Source organism: Chiloscyllium punctatum, chromosome 19 (assembly GCF_047496795.1).
Source record: "Chiloscyllium punctatum isolate Juve2018m chromosome 19, sChiPun1.3, whole genome shotgun sequence".
Taxonomy (NCBI): Eukaryota; Metazoa; Chordata; class Chondrichthyes; order Orectolobiformes; family Hemiscylliidae; genus Chiloscyllium; species Chiloscyllium punctatum.
The window spans coordinates 87,329,900-87,349,603 of NC_092757.1; the positions used below are offsets into that span (position 1 = coordinate 87,329,900).

General features: G+C 45.9%; 1 protein-coding gene across 2 annotated transcripts in view; it reads right to left on the reverse strand.

Annotated features, from left to right (window-relative positions):
* Window positions 1–13,595, reverse strand: part of LOC140491580 (reticulon-4 receptor-like 1) — a 64,569-nt gene extending 50,974 nt beyond the window's left edge. The window contains exon 1 of one of the 2 annotated variants that reach the window (XM_072589984.1): window positions 12,889–13,595. In XM_072589984.1, the coding sequence (XP_072446085.1) occupies window positions 12,889–12,901 (13 nt within the window). In that variant the 5' untranslated portion in view covers window positions 12,902–13,595. Of the gene's footprint in view, window positions 1–11,009; window positions 11,114–12,888 lie in introns of those variants that run through there. The other variant, XM_072589985.1, reaches the window with a different exon arrangement.
* Window positions 13,596–19,704: the final 6,109 nt, after the last annotated feature.

Sequence of the window (19,704 nt, forward strand, 5' to 3'; positions counted from 1 at the left end):
TGGGCGATTCTAGAACTAGGGGCATAGTCTGACAGTTAGGACCAGACCACTCAGGAAAGATGTTAGGGAGCACTTCCACACACAAAGGGTGGTAGAGGTTTGGAACTCTCTTCCACAAACAGCACTGGATGCTAGATCAGTTGTTAATTTTATATCTGAGATCATTTTTTACTGAGCAAAGGTATTTAGGAATATGGGCCAAAGGCAGATATATGGAGTTAGGCCATAGATCAGCCATGATCCCAATGAATGTGCGAGCAGGTTGAAGGGGCTGAATAGTCTACTCTTGTTCCTATGTTTCTATGTGCCTATAAAAATTCCTATGTCCCTATAATCAGTTAACATTCCTTATTTACTGGCATTGTTATCATTTTATTTTATATTTTTAACATTTTCCTCCAGTACAGATTTCATTTTGAAATGAAATAGAAAGAGTAAACCTTTTCCGTTCTGTAAATACTTAACTCTTCTCTCTTTGAGTGGATTTACATGAAGCACAAATCTTAACTGCCACCAGCCTCTTGAACAATTGCCTTCACAGGCTCCAGGTCAACAGATATTTCATGCCTTTGTTGTTTCCTTCTTGATCACAATATTCAAGCATAGCAATTTTTCAGATCACTTAAAAAGGCATTCTACAGCAGCAATGAATGGGAGAGGCTTTCAGGCCAACTCCATACCTTTGCCTCTTGGTCATTCAGTTGTCAGGATATCTAGATGCTCCATCTCTAAGGCTCTGATAGTGTCAAAAGAAAATCAGCTCTGTGTGGTCCCTGCAGATTTTGATCAGTAGCAGGCTACAGGAGAGGGAGCAGCCCCATCTCAGCCTCCAGGTAATATAAAGTAAAGGATCTGAATTTCTTGACATCAGGCACAAGTGGCTGCCTGAGGCATTGCAGCTGTTTTAAGGAGTTAATAGGGCAAACCTAAATTTCCTCTGGTGCAGGGTATCCATAAACAAAGGGGGTCAAAACTTTTAATGTGAGAGCAGGATATTCAGGGGCAGTGATGGATAGCACTTGCTTCAGGGGAAATCTGATCCACCCTCATCCCAGAGAGACTGGCGGGGTTAACTGAAATAAACAGAGATTACTAAATGGTCAGACAAGCATAATACAAGCTGAGAAACAAAGTGGGATGGCTGAAGGGAGGATTCCTACCAGCTATAACAGAGTTAAATGTTGGAACAGGCTTCAGGGTCCAAAGGCCTTACTCATAGAGATATAGAGATGTACACCATGGAAACAGACCCTTCAGTCAAACCCATCCATGCCAAACAGATATTCTAACCTAATCTAGTCCCACCTGCCAGCACCCGGCCCATATCCCTCCAAACCCTTCCTATTCAAACCCTTCATATATACCAATCCAAATGTTACAATTGTACCAGCCTCCACCACCTCCTCTGGCAGCTCATTCCATACACATATCACCCTCTGCATGAAAAAGTTGCCCCTTAGGCCTCTTTTATATCATTTCCCTCTCACCCTAAACCTATGCCCTCCAATTCTGGACTCCCCCACCCCAGGGTAGAGACTTTTTCTACTTACCCTATCCATGCCCCTCATGATTTTATAAACCTCTATGAGGTCACCCCTCACCCTCTGACTTCTATAAGTTTCCCAACTTTTGCCAATTGCAGAGCCAAGGGGCTGGGAATGTGGCCTGGACTTGTGATTTGGATGTGGAAATTTCACTGAAAGCCTCCAAAGTTGCAGTAATTAACACTTCTGCATAATGAGAGTGAACAGTAAGTGGGAAAACTGATTTTATTCGAGACATAGCACACAACTACTTTCCAGTCAGACCACTCAAAGCTGGGCAGGTACAACTGCTATCATATAGCAGGGTTAGGGAATGTATAAATTCATAGAGATCCATGCACTTTGAAAGCAAACATTAAGAAAAAATGCAGCCCTGACCCCTTTTCTGCCTCTGAACATGTCTTTGTGCTGGCAGGAGACTCCAGGGGCTTTGATTACCACCAGGAAATAGAAACACAAGAGCTGGGACAAACAGGTTGAGTGTGTGAAGCACACGTTCTGTCTATTTGTACCTGAAAATTACAATCAGACCTACAATCAACACAGCAACTCTGAATCGCAGATTCCAACAATCTCCTGCCTCCATGTGAAATACTGAGGATGCAATAACTGAGGATCAATCAATTTGAGAAATGAACTGCAGTCAAAATTACCAAGGGAAAAGGCACAAGTCTAATGTGCAATGGGACATGGAGCTATTCATTCCAGGACTTTAAGAAGTGGAACATTCCATAGAATCCCACCTTAGAACACAAAATGAGACCATTTGGTCCATCTGTGTATCCCCTTAGAACAGCTGACACATTGAAAGAGGTAATCTGAAATGTGGAAGGATGGACTGGATGGAAAATGTTTACAATGCATTATATCCCATTGACAAAGCTTCTGTAGCCCACAACCTCCAGATTTAAATCTCTTGAGTTGTTGGGCTCACGCATTGAGTTATTGAAGAGCTGATGAGATTTTATACTTTTCTCACTGAGTTCTCTGGATCTAAAAGAGGACTGTTTTAGCATCAATCTCCCAGCTTTCAGCTGGATGATTAATTTTATAAATTCACATGTGGATATTGTTCATACCCATTGGAGAAAGCATGTGTGGACGCATGTTTGACTCTGCCCTTTATAACTGTAAGTACTTAGAGAATCATCTGTTTTTTTTGGAAGAACTTGTCTCCATCTCCAGTAATTGCTTAGATATCCTCCTATCTATGTGGGTGGATCTATCTGACACCACATGGCTCCCTTTTGAGATGCCACGTTTCCAAGTGCCATCAAAGTGGTCTCTCATGCCACTGAGCAGTATGTTATGGGGAGGTGAGGGGGTGGGTGTGGAAGGATGATGATTAGTCTAGACAGGTTAAAGGTTGGTCAAGATAAAAGGCAAAACATGACAGGAGGAAAGGTGAAGAATTCCTGAGCGAGTTCATCATTTTTAAAGCAGCTCTCTAAACTTGGCATTCAAAGAAAGTACCTTTCTATAAAGTGGGGTCTGCAAATGAAGCAAATTCTTTGGAAAATTCTTGAACACAGTTCAAAGAGACCAACTCACTACAACAGTTCCAGACATGGTAAGTTGGAAATGTCTCTTGATGATTCCAGAGCTGGGTTAACCACAACTAATCTCAAACGTTTCTAGAGTGAGGATAATGAGACATAATTCTACAGCAGTTCCAATGGCTCTTCAGTTACAAAATCCAAGACTATCAGAGCAATTGGCTACCTCCCAAATCCAGAACAGTTACACTGTCAGGGAGCTGTGTCTATTTGTATATTGTCCTTTAATGCTGGTTCTCAAGAGGATGACAGAGTTTTGGTGAACATGATAAACTTCACATTGTTCTTGAGGCTTACTTGAGGCACAGATATTGACCTGTCATGACCAGGAACACAGGAGGCTCATTTTAGAATGGATCGAGAAATCACCAACAAGCAGATTATAACTGCCTCGGAAAGTGTAATTCAAAGGTTTGGCTGCATACCTTCTAAAATGAGCATTTTCACTTGTGAGGGTGGTGTGGGGTGGACTTTTAAATGTACCTCAGGACTACAAATTATAAAGATGTTTGACCTTTCCCACTAATAATGATAAATGTATTTTAAACTAAAATGCAAATAAAGATGGACAGTCAGACAGATGGTAAAATAAAACCCACAGCAGTGTTGAATTACATGGATGCAGTTAATTATAAAGCAAATCAGCATGTTAATTAGAAGGAATGGAGGGGGCAATAAATGATGTACCTTTTATTCAATATGTTAGCTGTTTACAAAGCCCATAGAGAAGGAAGATTATAAAATGATGTGGATCAGTGTCATTCCAGAACTAGGCTTCTGGGTTCTTGTGGTGAGGTGGTAATATCTGTACCTCTGAGCCAGGAGGCCCAGATTCAAGTCCCACCTGCTCCAGAGGTGTATTATATCATCTCCAAGCACATTGTTTACAAAAGGAATAGAAGAGATTTCAGACTAAATCATGACAATGGGACAACCAATTCCCCAATAAACAAAAGACACAATTTTCATTGATATCACAAAATTTGCCTCAGTCAAAGATTAAAGGAGACGTTTAATGGACAATCAGCTCGGGCAGTGCGGGTAAGACCACTTGAATTGTTTAAGGGGCAGCTGTCTACCGGTAGTGAGACAGTAAAGACCAGAGGAGAGGGCTGTTCTGGCAGTAGAGGGAGAGAACTGGTGGTGGCGAAACCTGAGGGTGACCTGGGGGCCTCAGGAAGTCAGGGGAGATTGATGGGAATTCGTTCACGGTCAGTGTGGGAATTGAACCCACGCTGTTACTATCACTCTGTGCCACCAACGAGCCATCCAAGGTAATCACAGCTTGAGGGGATGGGGTGGGGTGTAAGAGAAACTGCTGTGTCTGCAGAGTCCATTGAATGAAACTGAGATAAAAGCCGCCCTCCTCTGTATCTTCCTCGCCAGCTCCAAAATTTAGTGCTTTTTTTTTATCCTGCTAGCTTTACTGCTAATCGAACAGAAAATATTGTCTTCAGATGTAGTGATATTCGGTACTGAAGCGGTGAAATCTATGCTGGTGTCAGTAGGTGGACAGAAACCCCTGGACAAACCGCTGCGATTACTGCAAACTAAAATAAAATCCGTTGACAAAAAAAAAACCCCGCACAGCAGAGTTCCAGCAGAACGCGAGCTTCAGTTTTAAAGATTCAGACTTAATCCGCAAGTTTGCTTCAGAGACTGGATGCTGTTTGGCTGACCTACATACCGCCTTCCCCAAACTTGCAGAGTAAAACTCGAATCAGAGCACTGGTTTCCATCCGCAATCCCCTCTGCCTGAGAGGCTGGCTCATCCTCTTACACCCCAGGCATTTCACAGGCAGACTTGGTGACAATGAGGCGACACACTTAGGAAACAAGTCAGGAAGAATAGTGTGTAATAGCGTTGTATGAACAAAGACAACTGATGCTGCTGCCATCTATCAGATCACTTCTGTGACAGCGTGTGCTGTGAATCATTCTATTATATAGGAACTTATGCTAATTTCTTTCTCAGTGAAATCTAAATTACCAGGAGTCTAAACCCAAAGGACTAAATACAATGAATCAGAAACTGGACTATTTTCTTACTCGTGAACAGAGGGATAGATCCCGTCCTCCGACAAGGATCCATCCCATTCTGTCCCTCAGGGAACAAAAAGAACAGTTTTACTCTCCAATTTCCGATAATTGAAAGTCATTTTTCTGCACTAAAAACAAATTAAATTGTTCCAACCATGCCATTTGAGAAAAGCATACAGCAACAAAAAAAAGAGGGAATTTAGAGTTACAAGCATCACGTTATCTACTCATTTGAATTAATTGCCTTTCAGCCGAAGGAATAAATTAAATGAATTTATTTTAAAAATAAGGTCCACAACAAAAAAAAACAGAATTAGATCATAAAAATAAACTCGCTGCAGAACTGATTTCCAAATGATCTGAAACATGCCAGGCTTGAATACGGGCTTTTGCCCCAAACGTCGATTTTCCTGCTCCTCGGATGCTGCCTGACCTGCTGTGTTTTTCCCCAGCACCACTCTGATCTCTACTCTTGTCACTGCTTCCAATGTTAGCTTGAACCCTGGCGAACGTATGCTGACAAAGTATGCTGTATATGTATGCTGGGAAATGTTTATTTAAGGACCCAAGAGCCGGTCAAATGTCCCGACGTTTCTTTTGTTAAGTAATTCGAACAGTTTTGTGTGTGGGGCGGGGTGTGTGTATATACGTGTGTGTACGTGTGTGGGGTGTGTGTGTGTACGTGTGTGTACGTGTGTGTGAGGTATGTGTGTGTACGTGTGTGGGGTGTGTATGTGTACGTGTGTGGGGTGTGTGTGTACGTGTGTGTGTACGTGTGTGGGATGTGTGTGTACGTCTGTGTGGGGGATGTGTGTGTGTACATGTGTGTATGTGTGTGTGGGGGGGTGTACTTGTGTGGGATGTATGTGGGGTGTGTGTGTGTGTACGTGGGTGTATGTGTGTGGGGGGGTGTACTTGTGTGGGATGTATGTGGGGTGTGTGTGTGTGTGTGTACGTGGGTGTATGTGTGTGGGGGGTGTGTACTTGTGTGGGATGTATGTGGGGTGTGTGTGTGTACATGTGCGTGGAATGTGTGTGGGGTGTGTGTGTGTACATGTGTGTGGGGTGTGTGTGTGTACGTGTGTGGAGTGTGTGTGTGGGGTGTGTGTATGGGGGTGTGGATGTGGGTGTGTGTGGGATGTGTGGGTGTGTTTGGGGTGTGGGGGGTGTGTGGGGGTTTGTGTGTGGGTGTGTGTGTGTGGGTGTGTGGGGGGGTGTGTGGGGGGTGTGGGGGTGTGTGTGTGGGGGGTGTGGGGGGGTGCGTGTGTGGGGGTGTGGGTGTGTGTGGGGTGTGTGTGTGGGGTGTGGGGTGCGTGTGTGTGTGTAGGTGCGTGTGGGGTGTGTGTGTGGGGGGTGTGTGTGGAGTGTGGGGTGTGTGTGGGGGTGTGTGTGCGGGGTGTGTGTGTGTGTGGGTGCATGTGTGGGGGGTGTGTGGGGTGTGTGTGGGGGGGTGTGGGGTGTGTGTGTGGGTGCGTGTGTGTGGAGTGTGTGTGTGCGGGCGTGTGTGTGTGTGGGGTGTGTGTCTGTGTGGGTGTGCATGTGAGTGTGTGTGTGTATGGGTTTGTGTGGGGGGGTGTGTGTGTGGGGTGTGGGGTGTATGTGGGGTGTGTGTGTGTGTGGGATGTGTGTGGGGTGTGTGTGGGGTGTGTGTGTGGGGTGTGTGTGGGGTGTGTGTGGGGGGTATTGGGGTGTGGGGTGTGTGTGTGGGGTGTGTGTGTGGGGTGTGTGGGGGGGATGTGTGGGGGGTGGGGGGTGTGTGGGGTGTGTGTGTGTGGGGGGACTGTGGGGGGGTGTGTGTGGGGGTGTGGGGTGTGTGTGTGGGGTGTATGTGTGGGGTGTGTGTGTGGGTGTATGTGTGGAGGGTGTGTGTGTGGGTGCGTGTGTGTGGGGGTGTGTGTGGGGGTGTGTGTATGTGGGGGGTGTGTGTGTGGGTGTGTGTGTGGGGGGAGGGCGGTGTGTGTGGGGGTGTGTGTGTGTATGTGGGTGTGTGTGTGTGGGGTGTGTGTGAGTGGGGTGTGTGTGTGGGGGGGTGTGTGTGTGGGGGGGGTGTGTGTGTGGGGTGTGTGTCTGGGTTGTGTGTGTGGGTGTGTGTGTGTGTGTGTATGGGGTGTGTGTGTGTGGGGTGTGTGTGTGTGTTTTTGTTGTTGTTCTTCAAACAGCTGCAGATGATGTAGGCACCATCCCCGTTCCTGAGTAATCCTCCCTTCAGTCTTGGCTGTGTACGCTGACCTTGTTAAAACAAATTCTATTGCTATCGCTCCTACCGCCACTGACTCAGTTCAGAAATCACAACCAGCCCTGGTCACACGTTGCTGTGTTAATAGAACTTACCGGGTTTAATAAACAATATAGACACTTCACAACACCCCCCCCCAAAAAAAAACCTTGTTTAAAAATCCACACACAGCTGTTAGTCTCGCAGTGAAACCGGACCTGTTTATAATCTCTCTCCTTCTCTCGGAGTTTTAACACAGCCCCCAGGGTAGGTGGAGAGGCTGTTCATTAACAGAACGGTACACAACTCGATTGGAAGAGCTATAGACGCTGAGGAGAGGGGGTGGGCGCGGGCAGCATTTTCCAAATTCCCAAGGGACCCTCTGTGCCCCAGTTTCTCTCTCTCTCTCTCACACACACACACAGAGCAAGTGAGCGCCTGGTTCCGCTGTGTGTGTGTGTGTATGTTCGATGGGATGGGAACAGGCGGTAGGGGAGACTCAGGGAAAGCCAGCCCGTGGATGGGAACAGGCTGATGACTCCCCCCTCCCCTCCCCCATCACCCGGGCGGGGGCTTGTCCTCCTTCACTGGTCGGACTCTCTCTGTCCAGAGCGAGTCACTTTCAGAAATTGACCCGCTAACTGGGTCTCTGCAGGGGGTTGGCTTTATTGGGGGGAGGGGCAGTTTGGACTCTACTCCTTAACCCTTTCCACGACGTAAACCCCACTCCCCCCACCCCCACCCCCCGTTCTCCCCACCTCCTTTCCTATCTGCCCGGACATACAATAGGAAGAGGTGTCAGGCTATTGTGTGCTGGAACTACCCCCATTCAGTCCGAGGTTCCTCGGGAAGGATTGCATTGTCCTCTGGCAATCGTTATGATCCTGATCTCAAAAAGCACATCCTGCTCTCAGGGACTTAGTGACACCAACACAAATCCCAGATACAGTTGAATATCCTCTTTTTTTTGAGTGGAGAGAGAGAGACGGACAGTCTGTGCAAACTCTTGCCCTCACCAGGTCAAATACAAGAATGGCAAATTTCAAATTTATTGTTATCCCTCGTCTTCTGCTCGCATCCTCAGACTAACCATTCCTTCCTCGGGGAAGATTAATCAATCTGAAATTACCTGTTCCAGTTCTGTCCATATCTGAATTTCAGATCCATGCCCGCACCCCCTCCCTCTCTTACACCCAAGAAACCACCACCTTCCGCCCCGACTCCACTTAACAGCCACACTTGTACTGTGGTGCACCACGCGTCCGCCCGAATCATTGTGCCCTGCCTGTTCATCTCTGCATTAAACTGCACTAACCCTGAGGGCTGTGCATGGTACGCGGAACCCAGTCTTTCACACACACACACACACAACACTCAGCGCTGGCCGGATTCGAGCGAACAGCTCAGCGTCCTATCTCTCGGCGAGAGGGGTCAACACAGCACTGGGTTCGGATGGATGCTGCCACCACGTGTTATGAACTGTACCAGTAAAGACAGCGGTTAATAAACACCAAGTGACTGACTAACACTCAACCTTCGAAATCTTGTATCCTCTATATATAAACCTGGTCTGTCTGTTTAACAGTGATGGTATAGGGTCCGACCGCAGACGCTGTTGTATAACTGGAGCTGCGGCAATATCAGATTTAGGAAAGTCACACGCACTACAGGCTAAAATATGTGCCATTTACTGACAACCAGCTAAAATAAAATAAAATTGCAGGAAGCCTGAAGCTTCGACAATTCAATTTTGTGTTTACTTCTCAGGAGATTGCAAAGTGTCACGTGAAATGGGACAGCAGCGATGGCATGTAGTGCCCTTCAGTGCATCCTAGGCTCGGCAAGGTAAATGAGGGATTAGGAACGGGGCACAGGTATTTAGGCACAGGGTTGGCATAACTGGGATACTCGAGGGAGTAACATGTAGCTCATCGGCGCCAGATTGGTCTCCATTACACCATAAACAGCAACATTACACGCCACTTAATCCACTCTGCATCACCTATTACATTATAGAATATCTAATAGCTTCTAAATATCAGAATGATGACACTCTACCTAATGGTCTGAACACTTCTGCTACCCCGTCTCCCAATATACGCCATCATTCAGTACACCCGCTATGATTACATAACTTCGTCCGTCTCATTCATTCCTCACATCCCACTATTTTTTCACAGCACACACTCCACTGTCACCCACAATCTCCCAATCCCATTGGCATCCCAGTATCCCAATTCCACTGTCACCCACAATGTCTCAGTCTCCTAATCCTATAATCACCCACAGTGTCTCCCAATCTCACTGTCCTCACACACACATTTTGCCCCATTATTACCCTCACTGCCAACAAGAAGAATGGGAGGTGATCTCACTGAAGCACCTGCTATTTGTAAGGAGTTTGACAGGGGAATTGCTGGAAGGATTGGAAACAAAAGGGGGCTCCAGTCTTCGAAGATGGAGTGGGCCATTCGGATGGGTTTGAGAGGAGCAGAGACCTTTGACTCAAAGGATTGCGGGTCTTTGAAATGTTCGCCGCAGAGGAAGCCTGGTCATTGGAATATTCAAAATTGTGTGATGGATTTTGGGGATATTAAAGGATTTGGAGGAAATGGGAGCCACTGGTCTTCATTGATGGAGCAGGGTTGAGGGGCCAGACGGTTACTTCCATTTCTTATACTAGAAAGCCCACCAACCAATACATTCAATCCGCTGTTACTGGGCCACCCAATAAAGTTCTCACTGTACAATAGCCTGATTTCTCCTGTCTATTGGCGCCATTTATTTCCCAATCTTGTGTCAACAGAAAACACCGCATCGCCATTCTGACTCCTGTGTGCAATGCCCACCGCCCAGTCATTACTCTGACTCCCCAGACCTTTAAGTGGTTCGTAAAGAAATCTATCTGGTCTTGGACAAGGAACAAAGAGGCATTTCGTGAGAGTCAGCAAGCCCAAGAGTCCTGTAAACTGGCTGAACTTCGCTGTGTGGAGTTGACATCAGCACAGGGCTCAGGGCACCGCCCTGGAGTCTCACAGACAGGCACTTTCTCCCGCCGGCAGGATCTGACCAACCATTGGACACTGCCTCTTCACTCCCTTTCCACCCAAAGGCCGTCTGTATGAAACACGGCTACTAATTTTCTAACAGTTTCAAATTTGTGATATTTATACAGATTGTCGATTGTTTCAGATTCACTTCGTGACAATCCATGGGGTTTTGTTAAACTGCAGTTTTAGACGCCGTTAGGGAACACTGAGCTTCGGTCTGATAAATGGCCCTCGCCCATATCTCTGTTAGCATCTGAAAGGTCTGTCTGCAGTATTGGATTTACACAGAAAAATATTTACTCCGCTGCCACTATCAAGATTTACTTTTGACCAGAGCACTGTATTCTCCCTGATTTAACACTATCGAACGTTTAAGAGCTGCAGCCAGTGTTTAGAGGTGTATGTATATTTTTTTAAAAATCAAATTACAGTATAAAATCACTTTTTTTGACAAACGTGCCTAAAGGTGTGTGAAGGATCAGCTACTACAGATAAGCACAAGGATATAAACCAGTCTCAAATAAACCTCAACTAAAGCGGAGCCGCTTTGGGGAGTGGAAGTGGGTGGGGGGTGATGGGGAAGAGTGACCAGGTTAATTCCCACCTCCAGATCTTTGCTTTACAGACTGGCTGACTCCGATTGAACACTTCCCTTGACGCCTCAGCACTTTCAGCCAAAGTCCGGTCAGATCTTGCAGCCAAAGTCCGGTTTAGCTTCGAACCCGAGCTCGCTGAGAAAGTGGAGTCCAATCCTAAACTCTGTGTCTCTCTCTCCACAGATGCCCTCCAGCGCTCAGTGTGTGTGTTTATAAATTGTCTCTGAATAAATCGATCATAAATCGATACTCAAAAGTATTTTCATAATCGATTACAAGAAATCATTTTAGTTGGGAGGGTGGGGCTGCGATAGTGTTAAATATAATGTTGCGTTTTAAGGTGACCTACATAGGCACATACACACGCACATCCATAAACCGTTATCCCAAAGCACAGGTAAAACTGAAGGGACTGAATTATTCCCGACGACCTGGACTGACCTGAGGAGCTGCCGCAAACCTATTCACCTGGTACAGCAACTTACACTGAAAACAAAACCAGAAATTGCTGGAGAAATTCAGCAGGTCTGGGCTCTGGGTCACTGGAACCTGAAACGTTAACTCAGTTTCTCTCTGCACAGACCCGTTGAGTTAGTCCGGCGATTCTTTTTTACGTCTTGATCGTCCGCAATTTTTTGTTTTTTATTTTTTTGGACTGATGTGGCCAATGTTTAAGTGAAGCCTCCGTTGAACTTTTTTTTTTAACAGTTAACACATGCGAAGGGTGTACTGCTCACTCTCCACCCCTGACCACACGGGTCAGGGAGGTAATGCCTGGCTGGCCAGCAGTTTCAAGCAGCGGCAGTGGTTATTTGGGTTAATCGGACATTCAATACCAAAACATGTACTGTTGATGTCTGCGGACAAATTTGTTTTGGCAGGGTTGCAATCTGTTTTCTGAGCGGCCTTTTTTTTGTGGGGGGAGGGGTGGGCAGATGATAAACAGCATCGCCCTCCCATGCAGACCCAACTTTCATATTCGTCTAACCCCCCTCCCTTTCAGCTACGGCCACTGAAGGCGCTCAATATCCAGAGAGATGCTAGATCAGAGCTCGAGAATCCCAGACGACCAGCAACATCAACACAGCTACATTACAGTAACATTTAAGCACACGTTCTCGCACACTGATAGGTAGATGACACCTTGGTTCAGAGTAGGGAGGGGAGGTGACTTGGGAGTTAGAAATTGAATCATTTATTTTAACCCCCTTCCTCCTCTTCCTCTGTTAAAAAAGTGAACCAGATGTCACATAACGACGAGCTATATATAAACACACACACACACACATAAATATTAAAATAACAGCTTCAGCATTGACTCTCCAGTCATCTCCAAGCGGTTGAATCCACGCCATATATTCTCGGGCGAAGAGACTGAGAGAAAATGGAAAATGAAAAGGTGCCAATTTTTTAACAAAAAATGAAATCCACTAACAAAGCTGATTTGACCCTCAAAATGCAACTAGAGAGATAAATCCGTTTGAGCGAGGAAAGAAAATCCACACAGTGACTTTTTTTTAGGAAAAACCATCCTGTCTAAATTACAAAAAAACCCCCGATAGTTTCAGGGTGTTGTCAATTAACAGCTGGCAAACCATGTTCTCAAACAGACTGAAAACTTATATCGAAAGTCCGCAATCTGTGACTGAACCAGATTGAAAATAAATTCCGTGCATCCAAAAAAAAACTCGCACTGCGGCGATCCTTGCAATATTTAATAAATGTTACGTATCAGGGAATATTTTATGCATTGAATCCTAGGTTGATATAGGAAAGGTAAGGTGGGAAAATTACAGTGTCTGCAAAGCAAAACACCGAACACTCCATTTCAAATTCAGATTTCAACAGCAAAAAAAAACCACACACAAATGACAAAATAAAACTTACCTTTCCTGCTCATTTTCCTCCCTGACCAGCCGCAAGAAAAGTTGGCAGTTCACAGAATAAATCTCCTCGAATTTAGCACCGATCCGGCAGAGGGAAGCGGGCTGTGGGTTGCTTCACAGAGATCCTGAACCAGGTCTTCTGCATCCTGAGAGTGTTAAATAAAGAAAGAGAGAGAGAGAGAGAGGCAGCAAGACACAGAGAGAGAGAGAGAGAGAGGGGAGCGTCTGAAGCCGACAGGAGACTCACCAAGCCCGGCTCACAGAGAGTCTGTGACCCGGTGGTGGTGGCGATTGTAGGGGCTGGGGTTGGGGGATGGGGGGGGGGGGGAGGTGGAGAAAAGGTACGGAGGGGTATTCTATCAGACCCCGAGAAGGAGGGAAGAGGAGGAGAAGAGGGGGGAAATGGGGAGGAGTTGTCGTTTCAGAGAGAGAGAGAGAGATGGAGAGAATGAAAGCAGTCCAATTTCAGTGTAGTTTTTTTTTTGGGGCGAGGAGGAAGTGGGTAAATTAGACTAGAAGCGGTCGGTCATAGACGTTATAGTGGTTACAAAGCCAGCGTGCAATGTTGAAATGCTTAATTCAGCCTGGGAAAAAAAAAGTGTGTTGGAGGGGAGGGAGGGAGAGAGGGAAGGGGGATGTGGACTGACGTGTAATCGACGCCGGGTATAGGGGACAATTACACGCTTTCCCTTATAAGGAGGGGACGGGCTGGTCTGATTTAAAAAAGACAGCAGCGCACTTCCCCTCTACCCGGCACAGTCTCCCCGCCCCGCCCCTCCCTCCCAGTCCCTAGCCTGGGATCCCTGTCAGATCCCCCCCCCCCCCCCACTCACCGGGATATTACACAAAGGTGATTCCAAATGAAGATATTGAGAGGATGGATGAATAGAGACAGAGATCCAAACCCATCCCCTCCTCCCTGGCTACAGTTTGAACATTCCGCGCGGTCTGCAACATTGTCAGAGGCAATTCAAAACAAAATATTAGCGGATTTCCACCCCCCCCCCCCCCCCACCTCCCCGCGCCCTCAATAAATCTGCTCGGGGACCTGTTCAGAGACAGCATTGGGTACGCCTGTGAAACGGGAATTGTGCTCTTTCGTGATGGAGAGTAAAGTTGAGAAAGTTGACTGGATCCCCACCGAACTATCACAGTTACCTCCCACCTGCATCTACCCACCGCCCTCCCTCCCAGCTACCTTCCCCCCACCACCCCTAATTATCTCTAAGCCTCTTCGCACCACCCCCCCCCCCCCATGCCCCCACATTCCCGATGAAGGGCATATCCCCGAAACGTCGACTCTCCTGCTCTTCGGATGCTGCCTGACCTGCTGAGCTTTTCCAGCACCACACTTTTCGACTCTGACTCTCCAGCACCTGCGGTCCTCGCTGTCTCCTTGACTACTCCATGACTACCCATCTGTTCCAGTCCCATATTTCTGTGGGTTTGCTTTAACCAGACTGCTGAGACAGACCTGGGGCAGGTGGTACGAGAACAGGGACCTCCTGACCTTCAAAATCAACATGAGAATTGCTTCAGGAGATCAAAGATATGGAGGATACAGAGTATGGAGGTTCTTGTGGTCCAAAGGCAGGGGCACTACCACTGGGCTACAAGACCCTCCATATTTTGTACAGCTGTATAACTGACCTCCCATACCTTACCTTCTCTTTATCCCTCCTAGGATCCTCACTTGAATTATCATATCTACATTCACTTGTTCCCCTCTCAGATACTTCCTTTTCCCAATTCCCTTCCCTAACCCATCAGGGCTCCTCTATTTCCCAACTTGACTGTCTTGTGGGCAACCCTACAATTGTATTCTGGGTGCTCTTAAGCTGCTGTGGTAGTATCCTTCACACCTCACCTGTCCACCTCACCCATGTCACAACATGTCTGAACAGACTGGTTAAAAAAAAAACAATATCCAACTTCCTTCTAGGCACTCTCTCATGGTCTTATTCAGGCACACTACTCCAATTGACCTTCCTACTCATTGTGCTCCCTGCCCCCCCCTTCTCAGAGCTGAATTTTGCATCCTGTCTAATTCACTCCTCCCACGGCTAAATACACCAGAAGGACAGCTCTGACCGCCTGTCTCGATATCTTCATGTAAACTGGCCTTTCACTTATGAATGAGGCTCTGGTTGTAGACTTCATGGTCTTAACAGAAGTGTGGCTGAGGGGTGGTGATACCTGCTCAGTTACCCTATCGAGCTATGTGTGCCACCATTGCTCTGTAAAGACCATCACTGGGGTGGTGTGGTTCTTATTATCAAATCACACTTTGTTCTGATCTACCCAGCCTATGCCAAAACTCCACCGACACATTCACATCATTTGAACATTCATCTATCCCACTAACCTCTCATTCAATATCATCATTCTCTCCTTCCCAAGTGTAAGAAAAACATATCTACTGCTTCCCCCTCACTCACCCCCTCAGTTTCTGCACTGATTAACTTCTCATCTTGTGTGACTTCAACTTTCACTTTAATCTCATCGTTCTTTCTTCTAATTGCCCTATTATTCTCCCAAAATCTTTCTCTCCAAGCAAACTCCCCAACCCATATTCACTTTGACATCGCCATCCACTAGGTCTTCAATTACTGATAAGACTGCCTTTGGTCATTTGGATCTCTCATTATCCAGATCCCAAGCACTTGTCCCAAGCCTCCCTCCATTTGTCTCTATTCATGGATGAAAATAGCCCCCAAATCACTTACAACTGCTCATTCAATATTGCAACTCAGTAGCCTCAGCCCTCCGCACATAATATTTCTGCGGCCCATTGATTTGTTTTCCCTTTACTCATTCACGGAATGAGGGTGTGTCTGGCTCGGCAGCATTATTGCCCATCTCTAATTGCTCAGAGGGGTGTCAGGGATCTGGAGTCACCAGGTAAGGATGGCAGTTTCCTTCCCTGAAGGGCATTAATAAACCAGATGGTTTTTCCAGCAATCAGCAATGGATTGGTCATCATTAGACTCTTAAATCCAGATATTTATTGAATTCAAATTCCACCATCTGCCATGGTGGGACTTGAACCTGGGCCCCCAGGACAATGTCTTGGTCTCAGGGTTAACAGTCCAGCGACAATACCACTAGGCAATTACCTCCACCCAGTTCTACCCTCTGCTCCATTTCTGATGGTCTCGACCCCTGGCATTTCCCTCTTGCATGATTTGCTTCATCACTGCTTTACGTCCAAATGACCCAAAATTGAAAGGATATGGTTTAGCCACCCATCACCAAATCTGGCTAGGTGCATTAGGCACTATCAGATCCTGCTGACATCTGCTAACACTGAAACAATCATCTGGAAAGCAAATCCTCTTCATATCTGCCTCTGGCCTGGTCCCCTCCACCCTCATCTCCAAACAGAAATGCAAGAAACTTCTGCATTTATTTGTCACCAAACGCAAATCAATCCAATCGGTTGCCTCTGTCATATCCCTCTCATTATCACACATGGACCGACCTTTACTTCCCCTCAATACTATCCTATTGCTCAAGTTGCATCCTTCTTTCTGTAGTTTCTCTCCCATCTTCCCTCATGCCTTCTGTGAGCTCACTTGTCCATGAGATCCATTTCATATTCCCTCAATCTTATTCCCATTAAATTGTTGACCAGTAAAGATCCCCTCCTAGTTCCCATGCTGGCCAAAATTATTAATAGTTCTCTTTCTTTGGGTGTTATCCCCCTCTGTTTTAAATCTATCAGCATCACCATGTCTCCTCAAAGAAAACCCTTGACACCAACATTCTTGCAAAGTATCATTTCAACTCCAACTTTGTTTTCCTCTGCAAAGCCTTCAAATGCAGTGTCATCTTCCAAATCGTCTCCCAGGAATACCTGTTTGAATCCATCCAATCAGGTTTTTGCCCCAGCCAGTGCAGCAATCCTAATCAAAGTCATTACCACATGTGAGGTGATTGTGATAAAGGTCACTTGCATGACCTGCCTGCAGCCTTTGATGTAGTTGACCACACTGTCCACCTGTATTACCCCTCCACTACCATTTTGCTAGGTGGGACTGTTCTCACCTAGTTCCAGTCTTATTGATTTAATCATATTCAGAGTCTCACTGATAACGGCTTCTCTTTTCACTCCCTTTCCTTTACTTCTTGTATCTCCAAGAATCTGTCTTTGGCCTCCTTCTGTGTCTCATCTACATGCTTCACCTCGGTGACATCACTCAAAAACACAATATCGGTTTTCACACATACACTGATGGCACCCAGCTCTTCCTAACTAGTATTTCTCTTCAGCCCATTACTGTTGCTAAGATATCACTTGCTTACCTGACACCAAGTATCCTCCAAAAGTAACTGTTCAAAAGACTGAACCCACTGTTTCTGTTCCTTGCTCCAAACTCCTTTCCTAACCACTGATTCCATCCCTCTCACAGCCTGGGTGGCATGGTAGCTAAGTGGTTAGCATTACTGCCTCATTAGCACTGGGGACCTGGGTTCAATTCCAGCCTGGGGCAACTGTCAATGTGCAGTTCATGCATTCTCCCTGTATCAGCTTGGTTTCTGCTGAATGTTTCAGTTTCCTCCCATTGATCCAAACATGTGCAGGTTAGGTGGGTTGGCTGTGCTAAAATGGCCCATAGTGTGCAGATTAGGTGGATTGGCTATGGGAAATGTGGGGTTATAGGCAGGGGTGCTGAGTGTGAGTGGAATGTTTTTCAGTGGGTCAATGTAGACACAATGAGTTGAATGGCCTCTTTCCACACTGTAGAGATTCTATGAATTTTTTTATTTCATATTTGACTGTCAGCTGGGTTTCTGACCATATACTTGTGTCATCCCTCTGACCACCTGCTTCATCTTGGTGATGTCACTACAGTACTTTGACGCTACAGTATATCAGCTCATCTGCTGCTGACATTCTCATTTACGCCTTTGCTAATTTTAGGTTTGACCATTCCAATGTGTTCCTGACTGGTTTCCCATATTTACCCTTTGTAACACTTGAGATGATCCAGACTCTGCCACGTGTATTTTAACCTACAGCTAGTGCCATTCACCTGTCAGCCTTGTATACACTGGTGCCTGAAAATGCAATATCTTGCCTTTAAAATTCTTCTGCTTGTTTCCAAGTCTACCTATGTTCTCTCTTCTCCCTACTCCTCCCAAAAAACTCCATCACATCATCTCTGTACTCCCCATAATCCTCTGACATATCTGTTCCTTGCTAATTCCATCTCCCAGTTTGGATAACTCAATCCTTGGTGACCACACCTTTAATTGAGTACATTCTAAAATTCCTTCCCTACACATCTCCTTTTCTCTTTCATGCTTGCCACCTTTAAGGCATTTCCTTAACCACAACCTCCTTTCCCAGGCTTTTAGCAGTTTGATCTAAGGTCTCTGTGTGTGATTTGTAGTCTATTTTGTTTTAGAATGCTCCTGGGAATGCCTTGAACCTTTATATAACTTTAAGGGTGTTATGTAAGTGTAAGTTGTTGTTGTGTTCTCAGCTCTCGGGCTTAACAATCATTGTTTTAAATATAGAATTACTGTTACCTGGAAACAGTGATTGGATCGATGGTGACTGGATTGTGAGCTTGCATCTCTCCTGCCTCCAAACCGGAGCTTGCTAACTGCTACATGACGAATAACAAATTAAATAGACTCAAGATTTACACTAAATATTGATGAGCTTAGTTGTCCAGATCTTGTAACTACACAAGGGCAGTGGTTGTAAAACATTAGCTAGGGACATCTGTTGGTGGAACAGGAATGGGTTGCCAAAATCCACTTCAATAATATAAACCTACACATGGTCTTGGTAGCAAACATCCCAGTTGGGCTGGGGAGAGTGGAAATTGTGTGGAGGACAAAGGATTGTTTATACTCCAACAGGAATAGGAAGGAAGATTGGCCAACAGACTGTTAAAGAGGAATGGTTTAACAACAACAACATGGCTCAGTGCAGACTCAGTGGGCTGAATGGCCTCTCTCCTCAATGTAAAGATTCTATTCTATGATTTATATAGTGTCTTTAACAGTGTAAAATTTCCTGAGTTATCTGGATGGGTATATGAATAGGAAGGGTTTGGAGGGATATGGGCTGGGTGCTGGCAGGTGGGACTAGATTGGGTTGGGATATCTGGTTAGCATGAACGGGTTGGACCGAAGGGCCTGTTTCCATGCTGTACATCTCTATGACTCTATTGCACAGACACATTATGAACCAAGATTTTGAATCCTAAAGAAGGAGATGAGTAAGGAAAAGGTTGGACAAAGAGGGTATATTTTACAGTAGGTATGTTTTAAGCAGACTCTTGAAGGAGGTGAGAGAGGTGGAACATTGGATAGAGCAGCACATGAAGTGGCAAAGGCAATAACGAGTCTGCAGCCACAACATGCCAATGCAGCACCAGATCCAGGTGGTTTGGTTCGCTTTAATGAATTAAAATTGGAGAGTGGCATATTATTAAAATCAAGAGTGTGGTGCTGGAAAAGCACAGCAGGTCAGGCAGCATCCGAGGAGCAAGAAAATTGACGTTTTGGGCAAAAGCCCTTCGTCAGGAATGAGTCTTTCATGGTTTAGAGAAGGTATTTCCAGAGTGTGGGACCAAGATAAGTAAAGGTTCTGTTTTTGAGCAAAAGTGAAGTCTCTATAGTTGCTGGGCCATTGGGTCACTCTCCTGTTAAAGAGAGACAATTGGTGTGGTTTAACCTGAGGGTCAGCACAACTCAGGCATGGAGAGAGTTTGAGAAGGGAACCTCAGCCCATGTGGGAATCGGACCCATGCTGTTGGCCAATCTTCCTTCCTATTCCTGTTGGAGTATAAACAATCCC